Source organism: Trichogramma pretiosum, unplaced genomic scaffold (assembly GCF_000599845.2).
Source record: "Trichogramma pretiosum strain Unisexual culture from Peru unplaced genomic scaffold, Tpre_2.0 scaffold12, whole genome shotgun sequence".
Taxonomy (NCBI): domain Eukaryota; kingdom Metazoa; phylum Arthropoda; class Insecta; order Hymenoptera; family Trichogrammatidae; genus Trichogramma; species Trichogramma pretiosum.
Genome location: NW_019641690.1, coordinates 2,657,505 through 2,678,058, shown reverse-complemented (window position 1 = coordinate 2,678,058; position 20,554 = coordinate 2,657,505). Strand labels below are relative to the sequence as shown.

General features: G+C 42.1%; 3 protein-coding genes across 5 annotated transcripts in view; 1 reads left to right on the top strand and 2 right to left on the bottom strand.

Moving 5' to 3' along the window:
* The window catches only part of LOC106655299 (agrin-like), a 169,688-nt gene that overhangs the window by 74,170 nt on the left and 74,964 nt on the right, over nt 1-20,554 (top strand). The window contains exon 4 of one of the 2 annotated variants that reach the window (XM_023461856.1): nt 12,733-12,942. In XM_023461856.1, the coding sequence (XP_023317624.1) occupies nt 12,733-12,942 (210 nt within the window). Of the gene's footprint in view, nt 1-12,655; nt 12,943-20,554 lie in introns of those variants that run through there. The other variant, XM_023461857.1, reaches the window with a different exon arrangement.
* On the bottom strand, nt 8,808-11,191 carry LOC106655369. Of its 2 annotated transcripts, none has more exons than XM_014375730.2 (5): nt 10,826-11,191; nt 10,258-10,317; nt 9,903-10,180; nt 9,326-9,682; nt 8,808-9,111 (listed from the first exon to the last, which is right to left on the bottom strand). In XM_014375730.2, the coding sequence occupies exons 1-4, from the start codon at nt 10,917-10,919 to the stop codon at nt 9,359-9,361; spliced, it is 756 nt and encodes a 251-aa protein (XP_014231216.1). In that variant the 5' UTR covers nt 10,920-11,191; the 3' UTR covers nt 8,808-9,111; nt 9,326-9,358. The 2 variants fall into 2 exon arrangements, with proteins under 2 accessions (XP_014231216.1, XP_014231217.1); XM_014375731.2 differs by lacking the exon at nt 10,826-11,191 and adding an exon at nt 10,436-10,783.
* LOC106655368 lies at nt 11,529-12,610 on the bottom strand. The gene is made up of 2 exons (XM_014375729.2): nt 11,937-12,610; nt 11,529-11,855 (listed from the first exon to the last, which is right to left on the bottom strand). Exons 1-2 carry the CDS (start codon nt 12,515-12,517, stop codon nt 11,573-11,575), a joined length of 864 nt encoding a protein of 287 aa, XP_014231215.1. The 5' UTR covers nt 12,518-12,610; the 3' UTR covers nt 11,529-11,572.

Sequence of the window (20,554 nt, the reverse complement as noted above, 5' to 3'; positions counted from 1 at the left end):
GGGGGGGGGGGGGGGGGAATTACAAGCTCAAGTCCTCGGGATAATCCTCAGGGGCTCGCCTATCGTTAGGTATAATACGCGCGCGCGTCAAACTTCATTCGGCCGTGCTTAAAATCACTGAGTAATATGTACATTAGAGCCGAACAATAGACCGTTAGACTAGCTCAGCTGGAAAATTTCATTGCAACTCGCGTACAGCTCACGTATAATCAAACAAAGCGATCGAATTACTATTTGCACGTTTTACGCTGCTGTTGCCGATGCCGTTGCTACTGCACATGATCGAGAAGTCTACACGTAGCGATTCCCCGTGCACTCGAGTTAGAAAAGAGAAAGATAAAATAAAGAAGGAAATTGGCGTCTATAACTACGCGTTTGCTCGGGTGCAAGAAAGACCGCGCGTTGTAGCGCGTATATAAGGGGGAAATTTGCACGCGTAAATAGTATGCGCGTATAAAATTTGTGCCGTACCAGGAGAGCGTGCGCGCGATCGTGGAAAAGAGAATTTTAACTATAACATCGGTAATAAAATTCATCGTAAAAGCTCTCGATTCTCTCCTCCTGTTGCCTATGCTACTGCTACCTACTACTACTGACGCGGTGCAGCAGCAGTAACGCGGGGCGCGCATTTCATGAATATTCCGTAGAAACCGACGAGTTATTTATTACAAAAGCTCCGTACACAGAATAGTTGAAAAGCTCGTATATAGTTTGCTCGAGTGGAGGTATGGGAAAAGGACTATGGGGGAAGGAAAGGAGGAGAAAAAAACGACAAGCTCCGATAGACCTCGCCTTTCTACGAGTTTCGCATACATATATATAGTTACCGATTAGCTAGTAAAAGCTTGCTCTCTCTCTTTCTCTTTCCCATAGTAGCCCGTGTACGTGCGTAGTATTAGTTTCTCTCTCTCGCTCTCTCTTTTCCCGTGCGTCTAATTAAGGGTCCGGCTCGGAAACCATTAAAATTTCCAAGTTCGCGTCTCTATATATAGCTTTTAAATTTTTGACGTCCCGATGCTTGCGCGATGGAAAATTACGAGGATGAAATTATGCTAGACGCACATAAAGTCGCTGTCTGCGTGTGTGTGTGCATTACTGCGGTTAGTTAAAACAATTTACGTACGGACGCGTGGGTGAATCTCGCGTTTAAACGCTGGAGAGCCAAAAAGTAAAAACTGCACGCCAAGCTGATGTTTACGCTACTATAATGCATTATAATACGCGAGCTTTTGACTATTTCGTCGCGTGTAACGTCCGATTTTGAATCTTAACAAATTTTATGTTGCACAGTACGTAGCTCGCACTCGGGAACTAGAGATAACCGTTATAAGGGGGGGGCCTCGGACGCCTCCCCCCAGTTGCCGCGTCGACAAGGCAGTAAAGATATAGGCCGGTGTGTCTAGGCGACCTTACAGCGCGCCTCGCCACCGCCGCCGCACATGCACAGGTTACACGGCTACACGATTTAACAGGCAATTTTAGGGACATTATGAGTGTGCAGCGCTGTGTGTGTCCGTATTATATAGTGGTATGCATGCGAGGCGTTTAGAGCACCTGCGCTGCGCGCGAGAGAGAGGCACAACGAGCGCACCGAAGAACGAGTGGAAGGAGGGGGACCCATCTACTACCTCTCTACGTCGTAGTCGTAGTCGTCGTTGTCGCGTTTAACGACGCGGCGTAAATCAAGGAAAATCAGCTCTCGCAACCGTTGCTCGCTATGTATGTGCTATGTATACGCATAAGAACGCCGCATTATACACATCCTCGACTTTCTCTCGGCATGTTTTTTAAGAGTTTACAGTTTATCTCTCTGTCTTTCTTTCTAGCTCCGTAAAGCTCTCGCGATACGGCTTAACCTTTGTAAAAGGCCCTACATAGCCGCAATGAAGAGTTGTAGTCGTCAGTAGCTCACCCCACATCTTCTTGCAGTCATACAGCTCTGGTAGAAATTATGCAATATTGATAATAGCCTCATTGTCAAAAATGACGATTTAAAATATTTTAAAATTTATTATCACAAATTGGCCTGTTTTTGGTGATTTTTTGTTATAATTATGCTATTAATATCAAGCGCATTTTAAATGTCTTGAAATGGTGATTTAACTTTCTCAAAGAATTTAGACTAGTTTTCAACCATTTTAAATGCCATACTACTTTAAGCCTCTGTCACTAGATGGCGAGTACTACATCACCTGCTAATCTGCAAGTGGAAAGTCAAAATAATTGTATAAGTCAACATTTTTTTATTGGCCAGAAACTATGTATTCTGTGATAGGATATTTTATTCTCATCGAAGTTATATTATCATATCTTCGTGGTATATAATTATTGATTATCCACGATGGCACAGCATGTATATGAGCAATTCTCCAAATGAAACGCATTTTTTGAGGTAGAATTGCGACAAATTTTTTTTTCAACCTACGTGGATACAGACCCCCGGGAAATGTTTTTGGGGGTCCTAGGAACATGTAACCACGTAGGAACCATTGAAATTTCGATAGTGCTTATTTTTATAGCTACTTTTGTGATTTAGAGGACGAAAAATCATGTTTTCTCGTAAATACGGCTAATTACTCAATTTCTAAGTCGCTGAAAAAGTATCAAAACTCATCTAAAAAAAATAACTGACTACTGTGTTCGATAGGAAATTTTCTCAGCTTTCCACTGGTGGTATCAGATATTCCGATAAGTCGCACATTCGCCGAGAAAATCGCCATCAAAAGTGCCAAGCTAAATATCTCGAAAAACTCGGTAAGGAAAAAGTGATCTTTGAGGTTTAATTTCGATTTTTCCTCGTGAAAATGAAATTTATCGAAAAATCTGACTACACCATAAGAAAGCTGAGGAAATTTCCTATCGAAAGCATATCTTTATTTATTTTTTCGGTGGAATTACGAGCTAGTTTTGATTGTAGCGAGCCGAAAACCTCGCGACCGCGCTGAATCAGCTCGGAAACAGAAAACAGCGAACAACGTGAAAGAAATTCCCATGTATAACATTGTAATTCCACCGAAAAAATAAATAAAGATATGCTTTCGATAGGAAATTTCTTTGGCTTTCTCATGGTGTAGTCAGATTTTTCGATAAATTTCATTTTCACAAGGAAAAATCAACAATTATCCAAAAAGTTCACTTTTTCCGTACTGAATTTTTCGACATATTTAGCCCTCAATGTGTGATGGTGATTTTCTCGGTGAATGTGCAATTTATCGGAAAATCTGATACCACCATTGGAAAGCTGAGAAAATTTCCTATCGAACACAGTAGTCAGTTATTTTTTTTAGATGAGTTTTGATACTTTTTCAGCGACTTAGAAATTGAGTAATTAGCCGTATTTACGAGAAAACATGATTTTTCGTCCTCTAAATCACAAAAGTAGCTATAAAAATAAGCACTATCGAAATTTCAATGGTTCCTACGTGGTTACATGTTCCTAGGACCCCCAAAAACATTTCCCGGGGGTCTGTATCCACGTAGGTTGAAAAAAAAATTTGTCGCGATTCTACCTCAAAAAATGCGTTTCATTTGGAGAATTGCTCATATAGGTAGCTGCCTACCCACGATCTCTCTCGCTGGGATATTAGATTATAGCCCTCCTCCTACATCTCCCCTGCTGCGCTCCACTGGTGGATCCCGATCAATTGGCAATTAACCGTGCGCGCGCCTGTGTTCTTCGGCTCCTTTTACGCTCGAGATGAGGAGTAAGCCGCGCCGCTGCCGCTGCTCGCAGCCGCTTTTCGAAGTGGAAAATTTGTAAATCTTAACTTACGATGGCAGAAAAATTTAATTACGACCCTGGATATAAGAGTATATTGATTTATTCGTTGCGGAGGAGGGTTAAAAAATTATATTCGGCATGGTATATAATATGGCGCGCGCACTGCGCTGCACGGTGAAAGGAAAACACGCATTGGGCAAGAAAAATATATGGCGGACATTCGTCAAGCGTTATTGAATGTTAAAAGAACGAGAGAAAGAGAGTACGGAAAACATTAAAAGATAAGAGCGCGAAGAAAAAGGGACACGCGCGCACAGCTCACGCAGTCGACCCAGCACAAAGCCCTATTGTTAAACGCAACCGCGCCACTGCATTATATATATAAAAGCGGGCCGATTTTTCAAAGTAATGGTCAAGCTCGCTCTCTCTCTCTCACACACACACATTACCTTGCGTGTGCTTGTTCTGGAAAAGTTATAGAAAATATAAAAAAGCTAGCGAAAAAAAATTACAAAAATGTATAGATTTATATAAAAATATGCTCGAGGCAAAGCAAAGGACGTGCGAAATTTATGTCTATGTTCGCCCCGGCGCGTGTAGTATGGTAAGCTTTAAAAAAGTCACGTACTCTCGAGTGAGAACGGTGCGGCGCGCGCGCGAGAGAGAGAGGGAGAAAAAGCGTACGTGCATATATGCTTTCCATTTAGTTAAAGCAACTCCATCGAGGTAAAAATTTATACATGAAATCAATGAGATGTGAGAAAGAAAGAAGAAAAAAAAAGTAAGGAAAGAAGAAAAATAAAAAGAAGCGCAGTGGATAAATAAAAGTGGAGCATGTGCACTTTGGTCCGAGGCAATGTTTTTAAATCAGTTTTTTTATATACTGTGTACTGCCGTGCGCCATATAATGTATACTTTCTTATCGTTCGCGTAAAGCTCTCTCTCTCTCTCTCTCTCTCTTTCTCTCAGGGCTGCTGCTACAGAGTTGACCGCTGTATATCGGTTATTTATCGAGGGAATGCGCGACCTATAGAGCACGGCACAGCCCATGGGAAAGCATTAATTTTACACTTAATTAAAACAACTTTATATATTCTTCGCTGCTCTGTATGTTCGTCGACGCGCTACATGATAGTCGATCCGGCTCCTATATATACGATTTTTATTTTATTTTTTCTCTCTCTCTCTCTTTCTCTCCCTCATCGAACACACGTCGTCGCTCGGCGACGCCACCGCGCACTTATCTTTTTTCTTCCATCCTTCCTCTGTCGCGCACTTTCTACGAGTTATATTAAAAGAAGAAAAAAAACGTTCGCGTCGCTGCTTTTTTTCAACTTCCTCTCACTCTCTCTCTATCTCTTACTACCGGTATATACACACGGAGAAATTGAAATTATTTCAGCTGAAAGGATAATAAAGTATCTCCTTACCCTCTCTCAAGAGAGAGAGAGAGAGAGAGAGAGAGAGAGAGAGAGAGAGATGCTGCTGCTGCTGCTGTGCACACTGCTGTGTCGCGGCGCAGCGCGCAAGCTCGCTTGATTTAATTTTAGCATTTTTCTCGCTTTCTGCAGCAGCACGAGATAGGATCGATAACGCGGGACCTCGTATTGACTCGGAATTTTCATCATCAGCTTTTAATCACTTTTCGTCATACGCGATCGCATATATCTACCTGGTGGCAGCCGTGGTAGGCCTGTTGGTGTGCGGTATAATCTGTTGAATTTGTCTGAATTTCATATCGGGTATATATATCTAACGAAGGAGGCACGTACGCATCGTGCTTTGGTAGAGCCTCTCTGCCGAGCTTTGTGTCCGAAAACTTGCAGCAATTTAAATTCCTATTATATATAAGCCACTACTGACGCTCCGCCACCACCACCACCACCACCGCCTGCGCTCGTGCCAGGTAGAGAGAGAGGCAGCGAGGTTTATATATATCTAAAAATAAATTGTTTACCCCATCTTTCAAGCTTAATTCGTCCGACACACACGCGCGCGTATATAGGAGTCGAGAAAGGGCGACTAAATTCAATTACTCTTTTGCACAAGCGCACACAAACTCATGTGAAAGCTCAACCAGGCTTGTGCTTACTCGGCGGCGGGCGGCGGTGGCAGTAGTGCACGATTAATTAAGCATCGCACGCGAATAAGAGCGAGTAAGAAAATCGTGGTTAGATTGAAGAAAGATACCATTGGCGTAGACCCTTACGCCATACACGTGCGGAGTGGACGGGGTAGAGGGAAGGGGGGTTTGGTTAGCTATATAGGAGATGTTGCTGCTAGCCTCGGCCACCGTGCGCGTAATATCACACACGTGCGCTAGTGCATGGCACAAGCTATATTATATATACAGCAGTCGATGAGCAGCAACAGCGGCGCTAAATATATAGCCGTCGACTTCCGTGTATGTGTACAAAAGCGTAAGAAGCGAGACTATCTCGATCATGAGCAACGAAATCATCGATATATAATGTATAGTGGCGAGGCGTAGAGAGAATTTTCACGGAGCTCGCAGAGCTTTTATTATTATTATTATTATCATCATCATCATCATTATTATATACGCATAGCGTAACCAAAACGATTCGAGCTTGCGGATTGCTTCTTCTTTCTTCTTTTGTTTCGATGTAATTTCGTCGTGTTTTCGCTCTGAATTATCATCGATTGGCTTGTTTTACCAATTATCTCGGACAATGTGTATACATGGCTTTATGAGGCGCGCACACACAACACAAAATGCGAATCCTTGAGCGGAGGCGCGCACTCGTGTGCGCGGTGTGTACGTATTATACGTACGTACGTGTGCTGTAATGGCTTGGGCCACTGCTTTACGATGTACACGAGGCAAACGATACGATCGGCTGACCCGAGCATTGACCCTCGCCGTCCAACTCGGCGCAACTACCTGCCGCGTACCTATACACATTCGTGCATGTGTATGTATGTGTGTGTATATTATACTTATAATACCTAACGAGAGCTTTTGTTTACTTCGTAATACTTCGGTGCATATCAAGTGAAAAAGCTCGCGATCGTCGGCGTTACATCGCATCGCTGTATGTGCTTTCGTACACATATCTATACGGTACACGTTGAACACACACGGCTAGCTGAAATTAAAAGTTTGCTTTTATATACACGAGTGCTTACTCCCGCGCACGATCGATGTATTTATTTGCCGAGCATTGATCGAGCGGAATAGTCGATAAATCGAAATCAAAAAAAAAAAAAAAAAAGGAAGCGAAAAAAATGAAAAAAAAAAGGGTAGAGAGAGATCAACTTTGAAGGATGAATGCGATACCGTTACACTATACCTTCGGTTATACTAAACATCGGTTTATAGACCGTCACGACAGTGATCTGCCAATCCATTGGGTAGCAGCGGCGGCAGCGGCATTGTGATATAGGATATCATAATAAATCAGCTATGTGTGCGTATGGTAATGCACATTTTTTCCGATACAAATGTGCAGTATGCAAATATGTAACGTAAATATATGTGTATTTTTATATGCGCGCGCTATATATGCAGAGCTTCGGCAAGCACATAATACGAAATCGAGTGCGCGCGCGAGCGAAAATACTCGGAAGAGATGAAATGCAAGCACAGCCAATATGGCAATATGTTTACATGTAAGTATACCCACAGCCTAGTAGCGGGTTTACTTCCAATGTACACACACGCGCGCACACGAACACGTCGAAAATATGTATGTATTATACGTATAAATATTCGAGCAAAGATATCGCGAACGTGGATGTGTGTGTGCCTGCTGCTTCGCGTAAATAGAGGAGGATTTCCTTTCGCCGGGCCGATTTCGTAATCGGGATCAGCTGTTGTGACGTGCAACGTCGAAATAAAGAACCACGAGAATCAAAAAATACATTGGGCAAGATTGTAAAAACAACAAAAAATTAGAAATAGTGAAAAATATATTTAAATTGAAAAACGGTAAGCAGTTCACTTCTGTGGATTTGATGATCTAGCATTCATTGTACATATAGGCACCGGAAGTGAAACGCTAGATGTGTCTTCTTTTTTCTGATTAGATTTTTTAGTTTTTTGGTCCTTTTGATTTTCTTTAATATTTCTGCTAATTTTACCTGAATATTTATTTTTTGGGTGTAATATGGTACTGCAGTTCTCGAAAAACTGCTAATTTATTTGTAATACTTGTGTATTTTTTGTATTTTTTCAATAAATCATGTTTACTCCAGATTTAACTGAATTTCTTTGTGATACATCCAAACTATAGCTGATATCAAGTAATATTAATAAGATATCAGTAATGGTTATTTAAACTAATAAGAATTAAAAAAGCTTTTTGAAACTAACAATTTTTGGTTGTTGTATTTAAGTACTCAGATGTTGCTCCATTATTATTTATTTTGAATTATATCATGTACGTTCGTTAACGCGCAATCAATCACGCATGTACTTTTCATCAAAGTATACGCATGGATATCACCAGCAGATTTCTCCTCTATAGGCTGTATCATCATTCATCAGATGCACGGGGTGACTAGGAAAAGAAACTTAAGTGATGCGGTTTCCTCTCTATTTTTTTGCACTTGCTGAAGAGAAAAATTTCAACTTCCATATTAATGGCTTGGTAGCGCTGTGATTATCCAAAATCTTAGATGGAGAGAGAAAGAGGGCTATACATACATGACTTGATGTGTATAAAGCGAACTTGGCACGCGTAAAATTGATTGCCGGTGGAGCTTTTTTCTATCCCTACACGTGCGCGCGAGCCGAAGAAAAGGAACGTCGTGGATTTTTTTTCTTCACCGCTGTAGCTGCGCCGAATGTTTCATTTTGAAAGAAAAGTACTCTCGCCGACTGTGCAGCGAAGATATATGGCGAGGAAAGAAATCGAGAAAGTAAAAAAAAAATTAAATTTCTCAAATAGACGTTGCAAAGGAATGTTAAGACTTGAAATGCAGCCAATCCTCCAGATCGAAAGTTGCTCGAATTTTCCTTGAGCTCGGTCGTTGCAGAGATTTCTTATTAAGGGGTAATTTTTATTTTTAATATTGTTTGGGATCAAGATAGGTTGTTTGAATGAATTCTCGATTCTAGCCATTTAAAAATGAAACATGCAAAGTTTTTATTAACTTTTTGAGGCCATATAGACGTTAGATCAAAAAATACATTACAAGAAGATGTATTACGACAAAACATTGATTACAGTATATAATACGATATTATCAAGACTACTGCCTTTGTTAGTGTACACTAGTTATTCATTAATAAAATTTATATAACTTCCAATATCGATTACAGTTACAAAAAAATTATTTACAAATAGTTTAAGTTTGTTAAAACCTGCAGACTTCATGATTCTTTGAATTGGAATGATCACCTATAAACGTAGAACCTTGGTTATCTGAAAGTAACAAGTTTGAAAGTTGTATTAAAAAAAAATAAAATAAAATCTATGTTAAAAAAAGTAATTATTCTGTCATCTAGTATGCAAAAATTGCGTCTACACGAGTAATTTCATTATTTCTAAATAATCTTAATCTTTGGCAAATGAGTCTTCTATACTCTTATCCATAATAATATTATATAATTTTTATTAGCAACTTCATGAATCATACCTAAATTTTTGTTGGGAAATAACTTGATATAGTTTATCTATCACGGTGTTTACTACCATGATAGGGTTGGAATCTCTCTTTTCCTCTATACGATCCTCTATCTCCTCTTTTACCTTTCGGGTGATACGAGCCATCTGACTTTGGGCAATCATTGCCTTTATGGTTTTTCACCGCTTGGCAGTAGTAGCAAAACCACAATCCATATTCAGCGATTGGGCAATCAGGAGATTGGTGTCCCTCTTTATTGCATCTATAGCACCGTGTGTTGGGACCTACTTGTGCTGGTGGTTGTTGCCATTTGCTGCTTGCTTTATTTAACAAAGTTACTCTGATATCTTCGTTTCTGTCTTCTTCCTCCTGTAAAAAACAACACTTTCATATCTTCAACAATTCTAAAAACAAAATTCTTCAGAGACGTGTAACAATATCGTTGGTAAAACAAGTTTACAATCAACACTGCAGTCGCGGACTGATCGAGTATTAAAACAGATTAGAGTTTAGCTTTAGGATTCATTCTATTGTGAATAAAATTTAATGAAATATTTATAACACTAATTTTAAGCAAAATGTTATCTACCTCTATTGGCAATTCAATGCTAGGACTAGGACTGGTCCTCATTATTTTTTTCTTCAATTCTAAATTTTTTGCTCTTATCTCCTCTAGCTCTAGTATGTTGTGTGTCGAGACCATCATTTTTTCCACTAAATTTGACATTTGCGTCATGGTCTCGCTTTGTATACCAAGGTTGTCCTCTAGCCTCTTCATCATCTCCCAGATATTCTCCATATATTCTCTGGATAATTCCTTAGCATTGTCTGGTGTTCTAGTCTTGGAAGAACGTCTACTGTCAGGCTCTAAAAATAATTTAATTAATAATTTCTCTTTAACTTATCAAATTGTAATAAGAATTACAGTGTAAATGATAAAATACCTCTAGAGCTGGACTTGCGACTCTTGTTCCGAGAACTCGAATAGCTCATCTTTTGATTTTCTGAAAGATCAAACATTGTATTCTGCATTAATATCAATTCTGTTGTCGGTATAAATGATAAATTTTCATATAATATTGATATATATTCTAGAATAGAAACGTCAATTTTTCAAGACACCTCTTTGCCACAAATGACACTTGAAATCCTATTAGATTTCGTCTAGCACACAAACACACAGAAGTTCTACGAGCGTGTGATACCACGAAAATATCTTGTGAACCTCTTAATATTCAAATGCCAGCACTTCAACGCAGGACGTGTTCTTGATACACATATAACGTGTGCATCTGCCGGTTTGTCTATATGAAATGCACGCATTGTGCAGCCAGTAATGAAACGCGGCGAGAGCGCTTCTCAAAATGGCCGCATCGAGCTCGAGCTTCGTGTATTGCCCTCCTCGTGCGAGGTTAAGATTCTTGGCGTGTCACACGACCATGTTGTGCGTTGTAGAATAAGGTAGAATAAAAGTAACGAAACCCTAAATTTTGTTTTAGGCTATATACATACTCTCTCTCTTGATGTCTTCGGCTCTCATGTAATCTATCGGCGAGTCCCTTCTACTTCTATTTCTTTTCTCCATATCTCTAGACATCTTGTACATACAACAATCGTTAATAACTTTAATAACAAACTGGCGCTGTTAACTCTTAGAAGCTTGAAGACGAACTGGCAATTGACAGACTCACTCGAATATCTTCTCTGGCGTGCACGTGATAATCAGCCTAGCGGTTAGTAGCCCTACACACATGCAGTCGCGAGAACTGCAGCTGTGTGTCTGTGACGAGCTTCTTCGAAAGTGTGTGGGCGTGTAGAATAGAAAGTGCAGAGGCAAGTATAGATAGCAGCCGGCTGGTTATTTCCCTCTCTTTTTATCGCCGCGCAGCAGCGCGCCGGTGACCGGTTCTCTATCTCTTACTAGCACTGCGCACGAAACGAGGCGAGTCAGTGACGTCATGCGCAGTGCGCAACTGCGCATCAGTACGGCGACGCGCGCGAGTTTACAGATGTATCGTATCGGTGTGTTATGAATAATAATTCGACTTTTTTACAACAATAATAAAAATAGGTATTAACTATAAACAAATTAAAAAATAAACAAATTAGAATAATAATTGTTTCTTTCATTTTTAAATATTTTTTAAATATACAAATTTATACAAAAGAAATATCCTTCAAAACTTTAAAATTTTTTTTTGTAATCGACAAATTAAAAATAATTTTGCAACAACTTGATAAAACAACATAACGATTCGACTACTTCTCCGTACCGATTAGGCCATTGAAAAACGTATAATAACCGTCGAAGTGGGCCTTCTTGTTGTACATGAACCAGCGTATGGCGAACAAAGTCGACACGGGGCCCGGCACGTGACGCGACTCGACGAACTCGACGGCCTGATCGATGGTCATTCGCACGACCTGGTGCATCGGCGGGCCCAACGCCGCAAGCTTCTCCTCGCTGAGCTTCATGCTGTCGTTCACCTCCGCGTAGATGTAATGCACGCGCTTGCTCGTGATGGTCGGTGGGGCTGACTCGCTGCGCTCATCATTTGTATCATTTATTTATGATGATTATATCGATCGACAAAAAGTATATAATGCGAGAGTTTCCACTCACATGACGCTCTTAGCCTTGACGATCAAGTGTTTCGGCACCTCGTAGCCGAAATCCTTCCTCAGCTGTTCGCGACAGTACTCGAACCAGGGCCGTTTTTTGTCCAGTTGCTTGCAGCTCGACGGTTCGATCGTGATACCCTTGTAGGGCAAATGAACGTCCGTGTTTATCGACTCCTCGCTCTGGTATGGCAAATCCGGTAGACTTATGACGTAATTCCCGGGCCTGAATCGGCGCACGAACAGCAGCTCCTGCCCAGCAAAGTCCCAGACGATGTATTGAAACTCGTCGTGGGTCGACACTACTTCTGCCATCTCGTAGACTATGTCATTTTGAAACTCTAGATTTTTCGGATCGTACCACTCCGACTCGTCTATCTCTTCCAAGCGGACGTTTCTCACGTCGAGTATGCGCTCGTACATCTGGGAATTGCCGAGATTGCTCACCACCAGAGGATGGTCCTGGTCCTCCTCCTCCTTCTCGTCCGGGATCGATTCGTCATCACCTTCTTCGGGCGTTTCTTTTCTTCGTTTCCCACCTAGTTCGGGCATTTCTTTTCTTCGTTTATCACCTATTCCGAACATATTTTTCTTCGTTTCTCACTTTATCACGGGTAAAAGTATGTATCACCGAACGAGAGAGCGTGTACAACAATGTTTACATTCGCGCGCGCGACTGTCGAGATTCGACGCTACCATTGATATTTACATTAACGATACAATGATACAGAATTTCCATAAATAATAGATAATTATTTACGCGCCATCTATAATGTATGTTTTCTTTTATTCTTTTGCAGAGCCATGCGAGAAGACGTTCTGCGCCTGGGGCATGACGTGCGTCGTGTCGGACGCCGGCCAGGCCATGTGCCAGTGCCAGAAGACGTGCCCCGAGGCGAGGCTGCCGGTCTGCGGCGAGGACGGCGTCACCTACGACAATCAGTGCCAGCTGCGTCGCACGAGCTGCCTCAAACGCAAGGAGATGCGCGTCAAGCATCAGGGGCCTTGTGGTAAGTTCATTTAATTTCTTCTTTTTTTTTTTATGATGGATTATGCAAATCAATCTCGCGCGCGCGCGCCCATTGCAAAATTTTGGCGATCGAGAAAATCTTCGTTGAAAAATATTACACGAAGCTTGCGCTGGGGCATTTATTTCGAATAATGCCAATCTCTCAACGGAACCACGTAGCAGCCAATTTACCTGGTTGCGTCGCATCCGGTGCAGCTTCGCTCGCGAAAGTATGTGTGCATTATATCGCACGCACGGCTGCCGCTGTGGCATATTTGCAAAAGCTGTATACGCGCCGCGCCACTCGCCACAAATGACAATGCTGCCAGTCACACGTGTGCGTGCCATGTACGCTGGAAAATTGCACGATGCACACACACCCGCACCTTTATATACGTTACTCGAGCTGGTATATCTCTTTCGCGCACACCTCGCGTATTATACCTTGTAATACGTATGAAAAGAAAGTGTATGTGTAGAGTATATAGAGAAAGAGAGAAGACGGAAGTGAGAAGAGACAGCTGGTGTGGATTTTTCATTCTTACGTGCCTCGATGAGCACACACGGGCGGAGCAGCTTGGCTGGTGTGAAAATGTCAAGCTGCAGAGAGGAAGAGAAGAGAAAAGCTACGCAGCTCGAGCGAGCGTCACCAATCGAGCGATGAGAGAGAGAGAGAGAGAGAGAGAGAGAGAGAGACGGAGTATAATAATATACATTTGACCGAGCGCGAAAGCCTCGTAAGCTCTCTATTCCTCTCTCGTGCATATTTTGCATTTTTCACGAGGCGAATTTTCGTTCACGGGTTTTATTATTCAGAAGGATAACTGATGACGACGACGACAACGAAGCTGCTGCTCCTGCTGCTGCTGCTGCTACTACTGTCGCTGCAAAGGCGATAATTTCGAGCTTAAGCTCGCTAAGAGAATATAATACGGCACAAGGGTGGACGCAAAAAAAGCAACAAAAATAAAACAAAAACAACAAAACATAGCAAAAACTTTACGATCGGCTATGACACGCAGGCTGACGCTGCCAGTGTGTGTATGCGCGGGCGTATATTTATACCATAAGAGGTAGAAAGTATCAGTGTGTACCCCCCCGTGGTGCAGAATTACTCCACATTTTTATAAACCGAAAAATATCGCTTTTACTCTCGCTCTCTCTCTCTTTCTCTTCTCGGGGGGTCAGGGCTCGCTCTCTCGCGCGCGAGCTTGCGCTTGCGGAAAACTTTGCTTTTTTATGGGAAAGCTAGGGATAATTTATCGCTTTGCTCGGGGGAGTTTTATACTCTCTATATGTACGCGGCGCGTACACACTCGTGCACACATAAATATACATACATATGCGCGCACTGCACGTATATATACGGGTTTGTATATATACGAGAGTCGAGGACCACGAGGGATACTGCGCGAAGAGTATATATACACGTGAGTTTCCGTGTATCTGTGTGCGTGTGTATCTATATATGCACTAGAGCTTTTAGTCGGGGCCGGGTGAATACGACATTGTAAAATAAATTAATTGGATTTCGCATTGCAAACGCGCGTCGTGTGGGTAGCTAGGTCTATGTGTGTGTGGGTGTGCGCGTATAGTACAGCAGCACTCCTGCGCCTGCACTAGTACACCGTTGTTGCTGCTGCTTGGGTTATATAACTCAATTTTGTCTTGACGTTTCTCGTTGATTTAAACATTTTTACAATCTGATATTTTGCCATATACTTTCCCATATAACCCAGAGAACATAGATGCAGCTTACCAGCGCGGACGCAATTTTATTATAATATATATACACGTATATGTGTAGGAGTTTTCACTCGAGGGATGGGATATTTTTTAATAAAACGAAAATTCAGCTCCTCTCTCCGATCGCCTCGCCCAGAAATAGTCTATCGAGCAGGAAATATTCGAGCCATTTTTTTTCTATACCCGGATGTAAAGCAAAAAGATTTTTCTGATAAATATATACGTATAATAATCCGAAACTTTATGCGATCTTAATGCAGTTAGAAACTGCTCTCGATACAGTACGAACAAAAAAATTTCATGCACATTGTGCAATATCGCAAATATATATCTGTGCAACAACGAAGAAGAGAAAAGAAGAAGAAAAAGCAACCAAAAAAATCTAGTAACATTGAGTCGACCGGAGGCATTCACATATACACGTACAGATATTTGCTGACACAGATAAAAGAATGCCTGAAAAAATATTACGAAACAATAAAAAAAAATAACTAAAACTACAGCAGAACTTTCGTGCTCCATGGTTGCATTATAGATACGCGCGCGGTAGCTGCCCTCGGGGGCTGCGGATTCATGGGTAGCGGTCGATTTGAAAAATCAAGGTATTTATTTATCACAGTCGGATATCTTAATAGAGTATACATTTTTCGCTCTCATCTTCCTTCGATTCGCCGTGCTTATTGTCTAAAAATTCTTTCCTGATTCATCTTGCTCATCTGAAAATTTTTCCTTCACATCATTGTGCTCCCGTGTCACTCGATTTTTTTCTTCGACCTGCCCTTTGTGACACCGGAATTTGCTTTACACTATCGGCAAACGCGTAGCATGACAGATCGTTGTCAAATTCCATTTTTGAATTTTTTAAGAAAAAAATGAATGATTTTTTTTGAAGTGAGAATGGTTTATAGAGCCACGCACAGCACAGCGATAGATCGTTTACTTGTCTTACGTGATTGTAAACAATCGGATTTACAAGCTCTGAATCGTTTCGCAATTATTTGACACGTACCAATTTTCTATACGAGAATTAAAAGATTCGTAAGTCGTCCGACGTGTGTGTTACTGTTTTGTTCAAGCGTGATATTTTTTGCACTTGATTTATTATAAATTTCTTACCATTAGTTGACAAAATCGAGTATACGTTTCCATATAAATTAAGATCTCGTTGCATCGCAAGAAATTGCGAGAAAAAATATAATTTTTCTAAAGGTAAATACCTTTTTGCGGCCAACCGTGTCGCGATCGTTACAGCTAATCTCATTGCGCTAAGATCATGCCGCACTATAACAATAAATACGTACACGGTATAACGCAACGAACAAAGCCACAGTATACACACCAGGCCGCAGCGGAGCAAAAAGCTCTGCCTTGGCGCTTATTCTTCGCAGGGCGTGCTTTACACGCGAGCTATACAGCAGCAGTCCCGAGATAAAGAAATGTATATATATAATAGCGAGGAGTTTAGAGAAACGATCGATCGCGTGTTTATTTATACATAATGTATGCTATGTGTGTGTATCGCGCAGCGGCTTGAACTGCGCATACGAGCGAAGAAGTAGAAGAAGAAGAAGGTGTAGAATAAAAAAAAAAGCTCGAAACGAGCTCTCGTAAATTAGGCGTTGGGCCAGATAACGCTTATAGTTGGTATAATAATCCTCTCTCTGCCTCTCTGTCTCTCTTTCTCTTTCGGCTACACGTCTATAGGCTCTCTGCGTATAAACCAGCGGCCTTTTTAGCTATATAATTAAGCTAATCAGTGGGATTATCGCTCGGGTCACACTTCATTACACTCGGCCAGGCATTCGGTGGAACTTGAGCGAGTAAGAGAGAGAGAGAGAAAGCTGCGAACTGCAAGGGCATACAGTGGTGGGACGGGCGAGACTAGTTGACTTTGTTTGCCGAGCGAATCTTATCCATCGCGGTGATAAATCGTCTTCGTACCAAGGAGAGAGAGAGAGAACTTCTGCGAAGGATGGCTGCAGCAGCAGAGCTATGGGGTATGTGTGTGTGCTTTTGTTGAAGTTTGGCAAAGGACTCACTTTTCGCTGACGAGGATCGAACTCGTTACACCCAGACACGCTGCCTGACACGTTCAGCAGCAGCAGCAGCAGCAGCAGAGGCAGACTCACTCGCGCACACGAGCAAGCAACTCTCGGCTCAAAGATACTTACGCCATGGATAAATTTTAAGCTCGACGAGGCAGCACACAGGGGGGGGGGGGAAGTGCGGACGAAAATTTTTGAAAAATGTTCATTCTCCGTGCGGGATGTGTGCAAACAGGGAGAGAGGAAGAGAGGACAAAAACTCATTTAAACCGACGAGCTGTCTCGACGCGCTCGTGGTGTATATACGCGCATAATACTATTGAGAATTAAACCGGATTTATGACACGGCCGCTACAATATATCCCTGCCTGCGTGCACCTCTGCACGTGTATAGTACGTGGCGCGCGCGTACATCGAAAAATATCGCTCGCGCGCATAATATCGTCGTTAATCTTTCGAATCGCTTGGCGTCGGTCGGCCAGTGTGTCCGAAAAAGGCCGCAACCCAACCAAGTATATAGTCGAATGTGTGTGTGTATTTGTCGTTGTTACACGCGTCATTCCGCAGCACAGGGCTCGACGCTTCTCTCTGTCTCTCGAGAGATTTCCGTTATAATGAGCTATGGCGAGTCCCGTTCTTCCTTTTTCCATGCACGATCGGGTGCGTTCTTTTACCCCCTCGAGGCCTGGCGAGAACGAGAGAGGGACCGAGAGCTCGGAATTATTTTCGCGATACACAACGCGGGTTTGAGAGCAATGATAAGTACTAAGCGAGCATCGAGCTCGAAGTGAGTACGAACTTTGCCCGATACTACTGCCTTTTTCCGCGTCTTTTAATCTTCCGATTCTCCGCTTTCGCGTTCTTCTAACTAAGAGCGAAAAAAAGCCCGAAGACTCGCCTGCGCGCGCCACAATATACACACATTCAAAGGGTTCACAGAAGATCTCGCCCCCTCCGTGTACAGCAGTACCGGTATACCTGCTACCTACACATAGTGCAGTGCAGTGTGCAAGTTTGAGAATCGCGTTTCGCGTGAGATTGAATTTATCGAGTATTGCAGTCTCGTATATACCGTCGCAGCTGCTAGACTAGCTATACACAGCAGCTCGCATCAGACTCTCTCCCTGTATATGTGTGCGTGTATATCGTGATACACTATTCATTGCTCTTCGCGCAAAGTTGCGCGGCACACTGTATACACGAGCCACACATGCAGCTATATAATATACCATACTACTGTATGTACCAGCGAAGAGTCAGAAAGAGGGAGAGAGAGACTCTGATTGATTGAAATAGAATTTAGCTTTCCCCGACTGTAAACTTACAGCGACGTTGGTGGTGCTGGTGGCGGCGGCTGCTGCTGCTTCTGTGCAGGGCGACGCGGATGCTCTCGAAAAACTTTTTTTTGCACTCCAACCCACACCCCCGTCCGTCCTTTTTTTTTCTTTTCTACCCAAAGAGGCTCTATATTTTATTATATATGTAGGTTTCGTTGGCGCGCCCATGAGACGCTCTATATATTGTAGTGCGCGCATATCATAGCTCTCGTGCTCTCGCGATTCAAATATTATAATAAAGCTGGATTTTGCCGCCGCCGCCGCCGCCGTCGTCGTCGTCGCCGTCACCGCTGCTGCTGCAGTCTGTGCGTCAGATATATAGAAAAGTACCTCGGTGGGCTCGAGATGCGAGAGAGAGAGAGAAGCTGCATATATACCAGTGCAGCAACAGCAGGCTGGCATCTCATACTCGAGATATATTGGATTCCACTCGACTCTCTCGATCTCTCTCTCCTCTTTTTTTATAAGCTTCAGCTGTATATGTGGCGTGTAGAGGCAAATTTACTATATTATTATAATAGCGACTCGTTCTTATGTTTTTTTTTTCATTGGATTTTTTCCTTTTGCTTTTCGTATTTTTGAACCCATTAAGAGGATTTGGTGGAATAAGCGTGAATGTATCAATGGGCCAGTACTAATAGCATTGCACCGAAGCTCAAAATAATAATAAAAAAAAAGTTTGCACGATTCTGTTTTCGTAATTTTCAACCCGTGTAGTTGAAAAATATATCTAAATTCGCGCCCTCCGTTCGTTGCATACGCACACATCATCATGATGCCCAATTCGTGTAAACACGGAGTAAAAAACAACCTTTTTTTTTTTGTTTTTATTTTTACTCGCTCTGCTTACTTTTATTTACACTGGGATAATTACGCGCACATCGAAGGTAGGCGCCGGGCGAACATCAGCCTTTTATCCGCGTTTTTCGCTCTCTCTCTCTCTCTCTCTCTGGCCTCGGTACACGTATACACACGTGTTGACGCAACGACTGTAGCTCCGCAACGCGCCGATACATATATACAAATTCTTAATTGCTTTTTTTCTACGTATACAGGTGCGAAACATTCTCATATACGCGCGGCAGCTATACGTAATATGTGTATGTACGAATAAACAATATGCACTTTCGATGCTGTTGTCTTTGTTCTTTTTGTTGTTTTTCTCTCTCTCTCTCTCTCTCTCTCCCACGCATGGATCATACATACATGGACACACAAACGCACTTGTATATGGTAATGGTTGTGCGGTAGTGTACGCGCGTTACTGCGCTTATACGGCCTTGCGCACTGCGTGCACTTTTATGCGTACGGCACCCACTCGCAGTTTATTCCATTTTACTTTACAATGTATGGAGATTATTCAATTAAGCGGGCGATGGTTGAACAAAAAATGTTGTGTTTATGTTTGGGCCGAGGCGCGTATAAAAAATATGCGGGAAAATTGCCCGCGCTGTCAAAAAAGTTTTCGATGAATTTCATGCTCTCTGGCGCGCGAGCGAGACCATACTCGACAGACCTCCTGTATAAAAATGATGCGTCAAAGAAAAAAGCGATCAACCGCTAGTTGGAATCTTTTTTAGCGAAGTTTCGCCGTATCTCGACGTGTAGTTTGTGAATGCAACGTAAGACCGGCTCTTATGTGCGGCTATATCTACAGGTTGAATCGTCGTCGTTGTCGTCGTCGGCAGAGGCCACCGCCTAGTAGAGCGCATATACATATACAGCTAATCCTGAAAAATGGCACCGGACATTTTTCACAGTCTCTCCGAACTTACGCAATCTGTAGCTCGCGGCTGCCTCGGGGGAGTCGTGTAACAGGCGAGCCTCCCTCTATACATATATAGATACGTATATAACGCTCGGGCAGACGCCGCGGCAGTTTTCCTCTCTCTTGACTCTTTTTCAAACCATTCTGCAACTACACCCTACTACCACCGTTTTAAAGATATTCAAGCTCTCGACCGACTGCCACGTATAGCTAGCTAGCTAGCTGGAATTTGCATTTTCTAAATGGTCCCTTGAAAATTCTCGAACGTGTTTTTACATTTTTCATCTATGTTAAAGTTATGCCCCTGTACCCTTTGGCCCATAGCTTCTTCTTCAACTACTTTTTTTTTTTAATATTTTTGACGAAAAAAAAAATTTGCAGTCGAATTTATACAGACAAGATCCTCGTAGTTGTATGACTCGAGTTTTCGAGAATCACTGTTAGAACAACAATTACTGCGTTATTTTCAATATATAATAACTTTAATCCAATTAAATAAAGTTATAGTCAAATTAAAAAAAAAAATTGTTTATTTGGGTAATATAAAAAATTTGCTACAGTAATACAATTAACAGGTATAAAAAATGCAGCAAATATGTTTATCGACCCCACTAGCTTTAGCTTGTAGTTGACAAGCAAACGTTACATAAATCTGCATTACTCAGCTGCTTGATGATTACTTCACAGCAAAGAATTGGCAGCCGATAGCACGTTAGC